General features: G+C 46.5%; 1 protein-coding gene across 2 annotated transcripts in view; it reads left to right on the top strand.

Moving 5' to 3' along the window:
* The window catches only part of PFKFB2 (6-phosphofructo-2-kinase/fructose-2,6-biphosphatase 2), a 58,396-nt gene that overhangs the window by 17,516 nt on the left and 25,154 nt on the right, over nt 1-15,726 (top strand). For both annotated transcript variants that reach the window (XM_060231276.1, XM_060231275.1), the window contains exons 8-13: nt 6,564-6,688; nt 10,559-10,766; nt 12,109-12,255; nt 12,636-12,740; nt 14,359-14,488; nt 15,253-15,315. In XM_060231276.1, coding sequence (XP_060087259.1) covers nt 6,564-6,688; nt 10,559-10,766; nt 12,109-12,255; nt 12,636-12,740; nt 14,359-14,488; nt 15,253-15,315 — 778 coding nt within the window. The remainder of the gene's footprint in view (nt 1-6,563; nt 6,689-10,558; nt 10,767-12,108; nt 12,256-12,635; nt 12,741-14,358; nt 14,489-15,252; nt 15,316-15,726) is intronic.

The following is a 15,726-nucleotide window of genomic DNA, read 5'->3' as shown; positions in this document are numbered from 1 at the left end:
CAAATTAGCAAAACCTTATGACTTCAAGGTGCAGGTACTCTGCCCCAGAGGCATGTCAGAAGGAGCGGTCAGCGGGCATCATTCCCATTGGCTGCTGCCTTCCACGGGGCAGTCTGCCTGGAGAGTGGGGTCTGTGCTCACTCACACTTTACAGCTGGTCTGCCGAGGTAACCTGCTTGGGTTTCCGGCGGCCAGGACATGCAGAAACCCTGCTGAGGGCGCCCCTTGCATTGCACTGGGGTTCCTGTCTCCCCCTCTTTCCCCCCCTCTCCTTTGTTTATCTCCTACTTCCCAGGCTTCAGCTCTGCCTGCCATTTTGTCATCTTCTGCCATGCCTTTTCTGACAAGTGCATGAATTTTTGGAGGGGCCCTTTTAAGGGTCCCAACAATTCTGGCAGAAAAAATAGTGGTGGAAAAGAACCACCAGCATACATTGGCACACGCAGTCTCCCGGGGTCCTGGTCTGGGGGAGTATGTGGAAGGCATCTGGCATAGCTCCCTGGCTCGCCCTGGACAGCGCCCTCCCTGGGAGGAAGATGGGATGGGAGGTCAGGGAGGCAGGCCACAGTGTCCGGCAGTAGGACAAGCCACAAGTGGATGTATGCACGGGAGGGTTCTGGTTCCAGCATGGGATGGCGGCAGCCGGTGGCCACTGGACCAGGCAAGAGGGGAAATGGGATGTACACCCAGCCCAGATGTGCCCCAAAACCCACTTCCTGTGTATGTGCCTGCCAAGGTCCTGCTGCAAGGCTGCCTATGGCCTCACGTCCTCCCCCTGCCTGACACCAAGCCTGGGTCCACCAGGGGAAAGTCCTCGGAGAGCGGCAGACATTGCCGGGTGGCGATGTTGTACAGCATGATGCATTCAGTGACCAGCTTGGCCACAGGCAGGAGCTACATAGAGTGTCGGCCACCTGTGTGGTGTAGGCACTGGAATATCATCTTCAGCTGTCCAAAGGCATGCTGGGTGACCCTGCAAGTGGCCCAGTGCGTCTGGTTGTATGCTGCCTGATCCTTGGGTGCATCCTCTGGGTATGGCGTCAGCAGGTATGGCAGCCACGGTCACCTGAGGAAGATGTGCAGAAGCCCCCCAGCGGCACCCCGTGCTCTTACCTAGCAACTACCCCTTGCCAGGCAGCCAAGAGCTGGTTGAGCCCTGAGGATGTGAAGATCTGGGCATCGTGCACACTCCCCGGGAACTTTGCCACAAGATCCGTGAATAGACCCTGGTGGTCGCAGGATGCCTGCACATTGATGCTGTAGAAGTAATGCTTGTTTTAGTACACCATGGGTTCATCCCGCAGGGTCACCAGGGCAACGTGGGTATAGGCTACGGCCCCCATGACATTGGGGAACCCAGCAAACGGCGACGCCAGCTCTGACAGCCTGCAACTCCTTGCCTTTTGGGAGCCACACATGCAGCTGGAGGCACTGCAGCTTGGTGTCCAGGAATGAGTAGAGACATTGGCTTGCTGATGACTGGGACACCTCCAGGACCTCAGCGACTATACCCTGGAAGGAGCCCATTGACAGGAACCGCAGGGAGATGAGGACCTTCAGAACAGGGATGGCACCTTGGCCCATCACCTGGCTGCAGAGACTTGGACCGAGCTGCTCACACAGGTCCTGGATGGTGGCACGGCCCAGGCAGAAGTGGTCTAGACAGGTAGCGTCCTTGAAATTCAAAGTGCTCAGCTGTTTCCAGTACCCCTGCACTCTATGACGTTGCCGCTGCACAACCCAGAATTACAGCATGGGAAGGAGATGCATAAGACGCACTCTTAGGGGGTTTGGCGGCGGAAGGAAGGGACACCACGACCCATGATCCCACATTGCTCCTGTGGTGGGGGGGAGGCCTGGTCAGAGCACACGTTTCCCGGGGTGCCCACCCAAATATTCTGGGGACCAAGGACCACCTACCCTTGTCCAGGCAGGAGCGGGAGATGGTGGCTTGGAAAGCACCCCGTTGCCCTGCTCCCATCCTGTGGGAATGTGGGCTGGGGCTGTGTGAAAACAGGCACTGTCTGCCAGCCCCGCATTCCACTGCCTGCTGGAGGGATGGCGGTGGCCAGGTCAGCCTTTGCAGATGGTCGGTGCCAACCAAACTGGTCTGAGGCAGAGAAGGTGCTTCTGTTTGGATTGGTGGCCAAGAACACAGTGGTGGCGCTCGCTGCCACGAGAGCCGGAGGGGGGGGGCGCCTCGTAATGCTTGAGTTTCTGGCACATGGCAGCCAAGTATTAGCTGTGGGCCATGCGACCCACACTGAGCTGTTCACCCTGAAGTGCTGGAATGACTCCTTTGGACCCACCAAGAAACAGGTTCACCGGTTCATTGCTGAAGGGTCGACCTATGAGGAGGTACTGACACGGGCCCTGACTGGTTCTGAGGCCCTCATGGGACCACCCATCTGACCAGTGGTTGTGGCTGGCCACGGCATTGAGGTGTTCTGTGGTAGGTCAGTTCTCACCCCCTCCCCCCCCAGTGTTGAACTAGCTACCCTGTCAGCCGCTGCACCATGGGGACTGCAAGTGCTGACAGCCCTGCCATTTCCCTCCCCCAGGTGACTCCCAGGAATCCTCGAGGACTGCCACAATCTCCATGGAGGACTTTGAGCTGGGAGGCTGTCTTGGCGAGCAGATGGTGGCCAAGGAGGGGACGTGCCTACCCAGCACATCCGGAACAGCATCTGGCCAGGTCCTGAGCCTCCAGCCGCCACCGTCCCATCAGGACCTGCACCAGCTCACCAGGAGGACACATTGAATGATGAGGGGATGGATGTTGCCATTGCAGGCCCCCATCTGACGATGGATGATGAGCGCCACGAGGCCCCTCCAAGTGTGTGGGTGCCCAGAGGGGCCACGCACAGGACTGCGCAGTTGGGGCAGCAGCTGACCCCTGTCCCATTCTGCAGGTAGCTGCACTGTGACACTGGCGACGACCTTCAGAGAGCATCCCTGAACAGATGGTCAGCTATGGCAGTCTTGCTTATACTGTGCATCCTGGATCTGCCCACATCCCCTCCCCATGTCCAGGGCACAGGGATGTGAGAGGGGCGCCTATGGTAACCACAGGTGATGAGTTGCCACTGCCTTCCCCCTGCTGAACTGCTGAGCCCTGGCTGTGAGGAGCACCTGAGGGAGCCACCTGCTGGCAGTGAATCTGATGGCTGTGTGGAGGGGTGGGAGCCGAGTCCCCAAGCCCAGGGGCCATGACTGGCTCAAAGAATCCCTGCCACCTCGTCCTCCATGTGGGCAGCCATCAAGAGGGAGCACCTGGAGGGCCACTGGGAGTGATGAGAGGTGACAGTAGTGGTCCAACGATGGATGGCGGGGATGGAAGGGACAATTTCCGTGGCCACGGCCCACCTTTCTGGTCTCCTGGCCACAGGAGTGGGAGGGGAGGATTGAGCAGCCAACATCGACCAATCCCTGGCGGCCAGCCAACACGCCTCTCCTCCTGATGGCAAGCCAGCCCATCCCGGGGGGGGGGGGGGTCGGCCACCGTCAGGGATACTATCTGGAATGACGGGACCACCCTTGATTGGCCGGGGGTGGGGGGGAGCCCTGCTCAACATGGCTATCCCTAGGAGCACTGCTGCACCCTCTCAGGGTCGCGACTCATGTATGCGGGGGCAGTGGGCAGCAGCCCCTCCAGGTAATATCGCCTTAATAAATCTGGCTGCAAGGTGCTTGGAGTCATTGTCCTCTATGGCTGCCTGTGGTGGAGGGGGCGTTTTTCTGGGGGCTGCTGTGTTGTGGGGGAGGGCAGGCAGGGAATGAATGCCTTCCGCTGGCCTCACAGCCCTCATCCTGTTGCTGTGCACTGCAGGTGGGAACGGGTGACTGCTACTCCTGCAAGATGAAGTGGCATTTGCAATGGGAATGCGCCTAGGGCAGGCGGCTTCCCGGCAGGGGACTCCCATGACATTGGGGGGATGGCATCCAGACATACAGCTTGCGATTAGGAAACTGCCAGGGGTCGGCCTTGAATCTGCGTCTGGGGGAGGGGGCATCACACAGGGCTAACTGTAAGTGTTCCCCGGGTGGTTCCCCATGGACCGCAGGGGCATGCCGTTGGCCTGGGTGTGTCTTAGATAGGCTGCTCAACTGCTCCACCCTTATCTGTGGGGGCTGCTCTCTCTGCCCCCGGGTATCACGTGTGCCCTCCTACTGCCCCCGCCTTGGCGCTATGCTTAGAGTCCACGCTGCAGCGTGGTTGCTGGAGCAACGTCCGGACGGAAGGCCTTCCCCCTCCTTCTCCGTGGCTGTGCTTGGGCGTGCCAAAGCTGTTAGGGAATGGATGAGCGGTGCCAAAGTTACACCCACACCCAAGCGGCCAGCCGCCATGTAAGTTGGATTGGGCTGTAAATTTTGTTAACCAGTATATCACAGTGAAGCCACCACATAAGAACCTTCAGTGCTATATAATGCACCTGTTAATGGCTGAAACTTCCTTGAGTAATACACACAAAAGAACTTCTCCAGCCTTTCTGATATTCAGATTTCTGTTCTGCTTGATTCTTTGTCATTCTGTCTTGGTTACAATCCTGTCCTTGCAATTTGTATAAGCTCTTGTGTAATCACTTTTATAAGACCCTGAACAGAAAAAAATGTACTTTTTTCTTCACATCTGTTTCCATTAAATCCTTCTATGCCTTTCAGTGTTTTAAAAAGAGCCAATCATAGTGGAATTATCATTAGCAATCATCATAACTTATTGAAACATCTTCCTTCCTTCTTTCTTCATTTGTCATTTCTACAACTTCCTTCAATACAGGATCTCAGCAGTCCTGACAAGAAGCAGCTGTCCTCTCCAACAGTATTCTCCATGTTTTCATTCTTTAAAAAAAATTCAGTAAAAAGAAAACTGAGAATGAAGATTCACAAATTTATTGTTAATTCTATAAACAAATCAGTTCACCATCCTAGTCAGAATAACATTCCATTTATCAAGTTTATCTACATTTTTAGCATGCAACATACAGGTTAGTTTGTTCAAATGTACACATTCAAATGTACACTTTTTTACCATCTTCCCTGTCCCCTGTACACTTTCTACCACCTTTTCTGCCCCCGCAATTCCAAAGCAATCTAGCTGTCCCCATGTGCTGGTACCTACTCTGCTCCTGTTGACAAAGCATTTTTTTTCTGTCTAGGATGGCTTCTTCGAAGTTTTCCTTCTCCTGCAGAGTATTCTCCTGTACTTAGCAAAAAGATCTGCTCATCTGCATTTTCTTCTTTCCAATCAAATTAATGTCTTCTACTGCTGCTGTTTTGCTCCCTGCCAAGTGACAGTTTAGCTATGTACCCATCTGTGTGCTGAGTAGTCCAGCCAGAAATTAATGCAGTAAACTGCTTAGGGAAGTACTGTTATAGCTTGCTGTGGCTCTCAAAGGTGGGCCAGCCCTCAGAGAAAATCCCTGTCTTTTTTATATGCTTACGTCATGCTTCTGTTGCTTTCACTTCCAAATGATTCCTACAAATATAAGCATCTGGTTATGCCAATAAAGGTTTCTGGAATCTGGAATATAAGCATCTGAAATTTGTGACAAACCCCTGTCTCTGACTCGGAGCAGCCATCACAGCACCAGATTCTCTCCATATGGAAGAGCAAACATGTACCAAGACTGAAACTACAGATTCAGTAGCAGTAGAAAAGAGCAAGAGTTCAATAGCACCTTAAAGACTAAAAAAAATTGTGACAGGGCATGAGCTTTTGTGAATCACTTCCAATCTGACCTGGAGGAAAATTCCTTCCTGACCCCAAAAGTGCCAATCACTATTACCCTAGGCATATAAGAAAGGACCCTGTAAAGAAAATGCCAATCACTATACCCTAGGCATATAAGAAAGGGTCGAGTACCAATTAATCCCTTCCTGCCCTCCCTCTCATGATCTGCCTAAATTTCCAGAATCAGTGTTGCTGTCAGATAGTCATCTAGCCTCTGCTTAAAAACTTCCAAAGGATAGCCCAGCACCTCCCAAGGAAGTCTGGTCCACTGATGAACTACTCTAACTTTCAGGAAGTTCTTCTTAATGTTTAGTCAAGAACTCTTAATTTAATTTCAATCCATTTGTTCTGGTCTGACAAAACAACCCCGCTCCATCCATGATAGCCCTTTACATACTTGAAGATAGCTATCATATCACTTCTCAGTCATTTCCTCTCCAGGCTAAACAGCTTCTTCAACCTTTTCTCATAGGACGGTCTCCAGACCTGTCATCATCTTTGTTGTCCTTCATTGAGGGAAGCAGTTACTGTTTCTCTTGACATTTATGCAACTTGTGTAAGAGTTCAGATATGAAAATGGAAACAAGAATATATTTACTCTGGAACATATCTTCATGGGACAATTGCACTGTAAACAGCTTGTACAAAACTAGAAGAAAGGACAGCTTTGTCTGTTCACAGGGCAAATGCTTAGAATTGCTCTTTGTTTCCATGCCAAGGAAAAGCTAAACAATGTGTATTTGTTTGGAAACTTAAGGACAGTACTAGTGATGTTTTTTCTGTATGTATGATGTTTGATTAAATTTTAATGACATCTCATTTGGTTACTCAGGAAGTGAAGGTCTCCAGCCCCGACTACCCAGAGAGAAACCGAGAGAATGTGATGGATGATTTCCTGAAGCGGATTGAGTGCTATAAGGTCACCTATCAGCCCCTTGATCCAGTTAATTATGACAAGTAAGATGCACAGCAAAAGATTGACAGGCATTCCAGGTCAATAATGTACATTAGGAATGGAAGGGGAGTGGAGTGGAGCATTTGTGGGGCCACAGTACTACAGCCAAAAGGGAAAGCATTGGTTTCTGGTCAAGCAAATGGAGAGGAAGTGCAGTGGAGTTGAGCTTCATCTTCCCATACTTGTATACATTGTCTGAAAAATAAGGATGGTCCTCCAGATTCATGCCAAAAGGATCTGTTTTTTGTCTGGAAGTCCACAGGGCATAACAGCAACAGCCCTCACCTGGGTTTTGTCCCTGCATATGGTAAAGGAAATTCACCTCTGGGAAAGTGGGGCCTGAGTATCTGAACTGACATGATGATATCAATATATCTAATTATGAGACTCCATCTGCTCACCGTGGGATGGCCTGTGATCTGCCATGGAGTCCTAAGCCTGGTGGGACATTCCCACAGGCCTCAGAATGGGAGAAGAGGGGATTGTATCTCCTGGTTCTTCATCCTTCTAGCTGGACTTAACCCCTTCACAATTTGGGGTCACTAACCATTTCTCTCCCCACCGCCAACCTGTTCTAGGAAATTTCCTTTTATCCTCTCTTGGACTCCTCCCCCTCCCCAGCCCCACCTATCTCCACCCTTTCTTTTCCCCATTGAGAGGTAGCTGTTAGACAACCAGTGTCTGTCACATGTTGCCTGGGAAGCTGGCACTTGCCTGGGCAGCTGGGCCTCCAGGGGCCTTTGGAGGTTGACTCCCCTGGTTGTACCTGGATGCCTGAAGGTCAGCACTTCCTGCCCCTCAGCCGTAGATGTCATCACTATCTCACTTTTGACATCTAGAAGTGAGTCAGGGATGCCCTTAGGGCTTGTTGAGGGGAATGCATCCTGGCTCCCTCCTAAGTAGCTTACCATGGGGTTCCTGCTGGGCATGAGCAAACTATTGACCCCAGACTGTGATTCTCAACATAGACCAAGTTTTTGATACTTAAATACAGAGATTAGAACTGTTAACAAACAGATCTTTCTGCAAACCTGAGAAAAGCCCCAGTGTTTGCACAAAAATCTGAAATCTAAACACACCCACCCAAACCACATGGGGGGGTTAACCCCCCCACACAAATATTTATTTATTTATTTAGATTTATATTCCACCCTTTCCCAAGTGGGCTCAGGATGGATAAAAGCAGCAGAATACAATAAAATCAATAAAATACCATTAAAACAACAACACAACACAGTACAGTATAGTGTAACAGAGGCAGATGGGCTCATCGTGCAAGTTGAGGTATAATTAGTGGCCCAGATATAATGGTTCAGAAATACAAGCAGCACCTTTACCTTTAAGAAAGTATTGTTTTCTGCAGTGGTCGTTTTGGGGGACAGTAGGCAATCACAACAGTACTGTCAGCCTTTGATTTGTGCCAGTGAATAGAGGGAGAGGGGGAAAGAGAGACCCAGGTTCAAATCCCTATTCTGCTGTGGAAGCTCACCAGATTAATTTTGGGCCAGTCACACACCCCCAGCTTAACCTACCTCACTAGTTTGGGGATAAAATCAAGGACCAGAAGAATTGTGTACAATACTTTGGGTCCCCATTGGGGTGAAATGAAGCTGATAAATATAACTGAATATGGAAGACAGATAAAAGGAAGGTTGGTTGGCTGGCTGCTGGAAAGGAGAGAAGGAAGCAGGAAAAGGGGAAAGGATATTAGAGCTGCCAGGAGGAGGGGAAAAGAAAATAGTAGAGGAGGGAATACAAGGGGAAATAGGATGCCTCTCACAAGTCTTTGCAGGCCCCCCATGTGTCAGTATATTTAATTTTCAGCATGGCCCCCTCTATGGATATCTAAATGCAAGGGCTGAATCCTTGAACAGACAATACAGATCTTTCTACAGATCTGAGAAATTCTGCATGTTTGGAGAAAAATCTGAAATCTTTTTTAAAAATACATTGGAGGGTTTAAAAAACCTGAACAATAGATGCATTGCCTGTACCTTTGGGAAATGAATGCCTTCTGAGATCTCAGTGGCCATTGTGGAGGCTGTTAGGCAACCACAACAATATTGCCAGCCTTCAAACCTTAGTTTCTGCCAGTAAAAGTCAGGGGAGGGCCCTTTCCAGTACTATTTTGGCCTCCCAGTCCACCCATATTTTCCTCCTCCTTGCCAGACTCAGCAGCAACCACAGGGTGGAGTGGTGACTACTGGACAACCTAATTCCACATAACATGGTTGGGTCCGGCAGCAGCCTTTGCATAACTTGTACAATTCAGCCATGCCTAGTGGTAACCACTATACAGCTCACCTGATGAGCAACTTCATGCCACATGATTTTTGCAATTTGGCCAGACTATTAACAGGGAGTGGCTGCCTGGAGGAAGGGAGGAGGGAAAATTGAGAGCCTGTGTGGTGTAGTGATTACAGTGTCAGACTGGGATCTTGGAAACCCAATGAGATCCTCATTCTGACATGGAAGTTTGCTATGTGACCTTAGGCCAGTTCCTTTTTCTTAGACTAAGATTGGTAGCAAGTTATAATGTATATCATTGGGTTGAAATTTGTTTTTAACTGATTTTACTGATGATTATTTGTATTTTACTGTTGTACATCACCTAGAGGCCAGCATCAGCATGGATGAGGCGATTCATAGATTTTAATAATAATGACAATAATAATCTACCTCACAAGGTTGTTTTGAGAATAAAATGGAAGGAAGGAAAATGTTGTAAGCTGCTTTGGCTTTTCTTTGGGGAGAAATAAAGTAAGTTAAAGCTGCAGCCTATTAGGTGGAGGAGGCAGATAAATGAAAGGTTGAGAGCGAGGATTGAAAGAAACAAGGCAAGGGAAGAGGGTATGTGGCTGCCAGGAGAAAAGAAAGAGATAAAGGTTTTTGAAAAGGGGATATAGGGGGAAATTATGTTCTCCCTTCTCTCCTCGCTGGCAAGTCCTTGTGAGTTCCCAGCTTGTCAAGCTGCTATTCGTAGTGAGTAATCTGTGATAGTGTAAGGTTTTGCCCAGGAACTATCATGACTGCTTATATGCAGAGTATATTGATAGATCAGATAGCAGCCATTATCAGCATGCTATTGACAAGACTATGTCTTGCCAGACTAATGTGGACAGTTGGTTCCTCAGTAAATATACCACTTGAAATAACAGCTCCCCTTTTCCCGTGCCCATCAAAGTAATGTGAATTAGATATTATGAAGTCTTTTCTCAGATCTCAGTGTTGCTTTCTTCAAGGTTACATTCCACAGACTCATCTCAGTTCAGTTGGTCCATATCAGTGTTGCCCAGAAAGACATGATTAGAGCTGTCTCCTCATGCTCCCTTTTTGCCTGCAAACAAGGAACATACTCACTTCATTCAAAGCACAGAATGCTTGGGGAATACAATGGATTTTAGTAATTGTGAATGCGTATATAATGTGGGGTTAGTACATCTGCCAAATAATCAATTGTTAATGAACAAAGCTAATCATACCAGGAAACCAACAATAGTGTCATTCCTAGCTATACTTGTCAGGGACATGTTCCTGACAGATAGCTTAATCTCTGTAAACATATCACTTGATGCTACAATCAATACATGATTAAGAAATTGTGTGCATCATCTTTTAGGTGTCCACCTCCACTTATGCTGTTTTAATATTTAAAAGTAGAAGTATGCACTTCTTCAAGTATTGTAAACTGTTCACCTCCAACTACCAGTGGTGCCTCATAATTTCCCACATTTCCAGTGTGTCAGGGATGGTAAAATCAAATCTAGAGCCACATCAGAGCCCTTAAGGAATCATATTTATTGTATATGCAAAAGAAAATCTGGATTGAAATACTGTGACTTACTCTGATTCCTGATGCTTCTTAATTGCAGAGATCTGTCTTTTATTAAAGTGATAAATGTGGGGCAGCGCTTCCTCGTCAACCGTGTCCAGGATTACATTCAAAGCAAAATTGTCTATTACCTCATGAATATTCATGTTCAGCCACGCACCATCTACCTTTGTAGGCATGGTGAGAGCGAATGCAACCTTGTTGGCAAGATTGGTGGGGATTCAGGCCTGTCAACACGAGGGAAGCAGGTATGACACAGAGAGGATGTTGCTGTGGGTGCTTGCTGTTCTGGGCTTATCAAAATCATGCTTCTGAGTGTCAGTGATCTCTCGAACAGTGTAGGGGAGTTGTAAGGGGCCTGCAGTGGGAAGGGAGAAATCAGTGAAAATCTCATGCAAGCAGAACAAAGCATAGGATCCAACCTCATTGAATCTAAACAGGGGTTCAAATTTTCTGCTGCTGATCAGTTTCAGAGGAGCTAAATAGTTAAAACATGCAGTAATCACACCAAAAAGAATAGTCGTAATATTCCCATTCCTATTATTGGGTTCAGATTTGGAACTCTATTCAGACGGCTGTGGAGTTCTGGGAAATGAAGCTTCTTCAGTTATCTTCAGATACCTTGATTCTGATGAAATGTGGATACACACAAAAGCTTATACCCAGAATTAAACGTTATTGGTCTTAAAGGTGTCATTGGACTCAAATTTTGTTCTGTAAACAAAAAAAGTCTTCACATGCTGCAGAAAACACTGATAGAAGGAGACGGACAAATCTCCATGGAGAGGGAGTTCCAAAGTTTTGGCGCCGTGATAGAGGAAGCCCTTTCTCAGGTCACCACCTGTAGTCTCAGTTGGTGAGAGCACCCAAAGCAGAACCTCCAAGGATGACTGGACTGAGTGGGTAGGTTCATATGGGAGAAGGCAGTCCTTAAGGTATGTTGGTCCCAGGCTATGCATGGCTCTAAAGGTCAATACCAGGACCTTGAATTGAGTCCAGAAGCAAACTGGAAGACAGTGTAGATGGAACAAGACTGAAGTGATATGGTCCCTATGACCCATCCAGTCAACACGCTGGCCACAGCATTCTGTACCAACTGCAACTTCTGGACAGTCTTCAAGGAAAGCCCCAAATACAGCACATTGCAGTAATGTAATCTAGATGTTACCAGGGCATGCACTGCAATGGCCAGAGCTGGCACAACAGCCAAAGCTGGTGAAAGGCACCCTTGGCCACTACTGCTACCTGTTTATCCAACAGGAGATTCAGGTCCAGAAGCACCTCCAAACTGTTGACTCCTGCTTTGGAGGGAAAGAACAAACCATGGTTTGTGGTATAATTGTGACAGTAAGCAGTGATTTGCTATAAATGTGGGTATGTTTAATTAACTAGTTGTATGTAAGGAGAGGAAAATGAAGGAGAGAATGCATGCATGCACCTGAGGATCCCCCCAGGTATTTCAACCACATTTTGTCATCACATAAGAGTGGTGTCAATGTCAAAAGTATCAGATATCTTTCTAGTGAAGGAGCAACCTCTTCTCAATATAAAAATGTCACAAACTTCTTGATATGCTTTATTGCTTTTTAGTTTGCTCAAGCATTGAAAAAATTCATCAAAGAGCAGGAAATTGTGGATCTGAAGGTGTGGACTAGCCAGCTGAAGAGAACCATCCAGACAGCAGAGGCCTTAGGTGTACCATATGAGCAGTGGAAAATTCTTAATGAGATTGATGCTGTGAGTAGTTTGTTGGAAAGGCCACACACTGAAGGGTGGGGGGGGGGGTGTAAATTACAAATAATTTATTTTGCTATACTTTAAATGAAAGATCCTTTCCTTCAAGAAATGAAACCACTACTCAAAGCAAGGGAGCTCTGAGCATTTCACAGTGAAATACATGAACAGGCTTGATCTCAGAAGTCCCTACCCAATCATGTACATGTTTACTTAGAATAAATCCCACCAAGTTAAGTGGGGCTTACTTCGACGTTTATACACATGACATTGAGCCTCTTGTATCATGGGGAAATTTCACTGCTAGCAGAACAAATCTGTGGGCTCCAACCTAGTGATAAAACACATGATCTCTGAATTGGATATAATTTCTCTTTTTCCAGGGAGTATGTGAAGAAATGACCTATGAAGAAATTCAGAGAAAGTACCCAGAGGAGTTTGCGCTTCGGGATCAAGAGAAATATCTTTATCGCTACCCTGGAGGAGAAGTGAGGGGGATTTGTTATCAGTTAATAAAATATCACCACTTTGACCTTACACATTTGGGGTTGCAGGTGAAGATATGAGGCAGCAGCTGCAAAACACAGTACAACAGAAAATAACATGGTAGAGAATTCTCACTGTCAAACCTGAGTTATATAAAGTGATAATCTAAATTTGTTTTAAGTTTCCCGGGTAGTCTCATATAAACGCACAATTGTTGTACATTTATGGCCAGTTAGATTTGATCCATGAATTGATCCCCCAGCTGTTTGTAGAACTTTATATTGCAGCTATGCAGAGCCCCAAATTAGAAAGTGACCGCAGTCAGATGAGGGGATAGCTCCTTGATTCTATACTGTTTTTTAGATCTAAACATCCTCTCTCAAAGGCCATTATACCACATAGGTACTATGTGGATACCTGAATGTTTTCCCCTTTATGGCAGATGGCTCCAGGGGATGATTCAGATCATGGAAATGGCAGAGGAGCAAAGAGTTAGAAGTCTCTCACTACTTCCCAATCCAAATCAAGCGTCTGTGCATTTGCAGTAAAGTTTTGAAAAATAAGGGGAGGGGAGACTCTAAACACAGACTTCCAATCATGATAGAAGAAGAAGATATTGGATTTATTTCCTGCCCTCCACTCCAAAAAGTCTCAGAGTGGCTCACAATCTCCTTTACCTTCCTCCCCCACAACAGACACCCTGTGAGGTGGGTGGGGCTGGAGAGGGCTCTCACAGCAGCTGCCCTTTCAAGGACAACCTCTGCCAGAGCTATGGCTGACCCAAGGCCATTCCAGCAGGTGCAAGTGGAGGAGTGGGGAATCAAACCCAGTTCTCCCAAATAAGAGTCCGCGCACTTAACCACCACACCAAACTGGCTCTCCAGTTTTACCCTTAGATTTGTTTAAAGATCAAAATACTGGAATAATGTCAACCTTTGAATCAATGGGCAGATTTTCAAGAATCATTACTATAATGTGGAAGGAAATTTCTGATCTTTAAAATCCAAGGCCCTTATAACCTTGTCTAATTCTCTTGGTCCCTGCCTCTCTTAAGCATTTAATTAAGCATCTGATGTCGGATTGGCAAACTAGGCAAGCATAAGCCTCTCTGAGCATTCTAAAGGAAGAGCAGGAGAGAAATATAATATGTAACAATAATGCGGTATCTAACAAAGTCTGAGTCTATTGGCACCTTTAAGATCATCAAAGTTTATTCAAGGTTTAAGCTTTTGTGTACCTGATGGAAGTGTGTATGTACATAAAAGTTTATACCTTGCATAAAACTGTGTTGGATTTAATGGTGCCACTGGCTCAAACTTGGTTCTGTTGCTTCAGACCAACACAGCTACTCACCTGAATAATATCTAACAGTCCACATAGTTTATTATTATGGGGGGGGGGGGCGGTGGTAAAAGGAAATGTTTTGTGCTGTGCTCAGTCTTCTGCCATTTCTCATATCCTGGGCTGTTTTGCCATATGGAGGAAAATATAGACATAGCTACATGGCACCTGTACAGTTTTCCCTGTGGGGCAAATAATAACAACAATAACACTTTGAATTCTCATGACTAGGTAAAATCAGATGAATATATCTTATTTGAATTAACCTATTTCTTATAGTCATACCAAGATTTGGTCCAGCGCTTGGAACCTGTGATTATGGAACTGGAACGTCAGGGCAACGTCCTAGTTATTTCTCACCAGGCAGTTATGAGATGCTTACTGGCTTATTTCCTTGATAAGAGTGCAGGTATGAAACCAAATAGTTCTCTGTTACTCCTCTTCTAAAGTAAAAGAGGTCATTAAGTGGAATGTATTTTTTCCCTCAGGAACTACTATTCAGGTTTGCTTATGATAGTGTAAATGAAGACACTCCCTTGCAAGCAGAATCCTTTTCTGATCCTGGAAAGTGTGATATTTATGTGTGGCAGGAGGAAGGTTGTGGGTGTCTTTGGCAGTGGGTGTACATGAGACAGCATTAAAAAGAAATAAGCACTTACTGTGTTTGTCTGGTTTTCTTATGCTAGCTTCCTGATTTTTAATGCTGCTCTGCATAACAATGTCAGTGAAGATGCTGCACTTTAAAAGATCTATATATTATGTCATATCAAAGAATCTGCTATACAGAAAAAGCAAGACTGCTGTATTCTAGCTAGAGCTGCATTGACTAGATTCTCTGACAGGTTCTCTGGGTGGGATCCAGGCAGCTTTTTCACTTAATCTCACCCAGTTCCGCTCCTCAGTACAACCTTTATACCACATGCCTTTTGGTCATGCAGGTTCCATCACCCCCATTTTTGGTTCTTAAAGGCGGCTTCCCCCCACCCCCCTAGAAAAGTTGGCTGGATCCAACCCTGTGTGTTACTATTTGCTTTCTGTAGCTTATTTGATCATGTCTAGTGCTGGGAAATACATTTCACATTAGCTCTGTGCCAACAGAGCAGTTGCAAAAATACCTATTGCATTGCAGATCCTGCCTACAATGTTCTTTAATTTTTCTTTGTGGTTTTATAGATGAGCTGCCATATCTGAGGTGCCCTCTTCATACCATTTTTGCACTCACTCCAGTTGCTTATGGTAAATACTTGCTTACTCATTTGTGTGTGCATATGTCAGGTGACAGAGAGATCAGGCAGAAGAATCAATGATGTGTAATGGCCAGCTTAAGATTTTGTTTCAGATTTCTGTTCTCTCTCTGAGTTCAAAAAACATTGTTTACAGGGAAATCCATAGCAGACTTACACCCTTCTAAGCCTGTTGAAATCAATGGTCTTAGAAGGGTACAACTTCCCATAGGATAACTCTGTTAGCCTCCCTGAAACTTGGTTTCCTATTTTAAATCTGGATGCATACACCTACTATCTTTTGCTGAAGAGATAAGGAACCAGATCAGTCAAATGTTTTGCAGAAAGTGAAACGTATTAAATTACAGTAGAACTCTGTCTCTTCATCTTCCTCTTCATGCTCATGTCTACAGTTATGCTGACA

This window comes from Heteronotia binoei, chromosome 2 (genome assembly GCF_032191835.1).
Source record: "Heteronotia binoei isolate CCM8104 ecotype False Entrance Well chromosome 2, APGP_CSIRO_Hbin_v1, whole genome shotgun sequence".
Lineage (NCBI taxonomy): Eukaryota > Metazoa > Chordata > Lepidosauria > Squamata > Gekkonidae > Heteronotia > Heteronotia binoei.
Note: the sequence above shows the minus strand (reverse complement) of the source record. Positions and strands in the feature narration are given on the sequence as shown.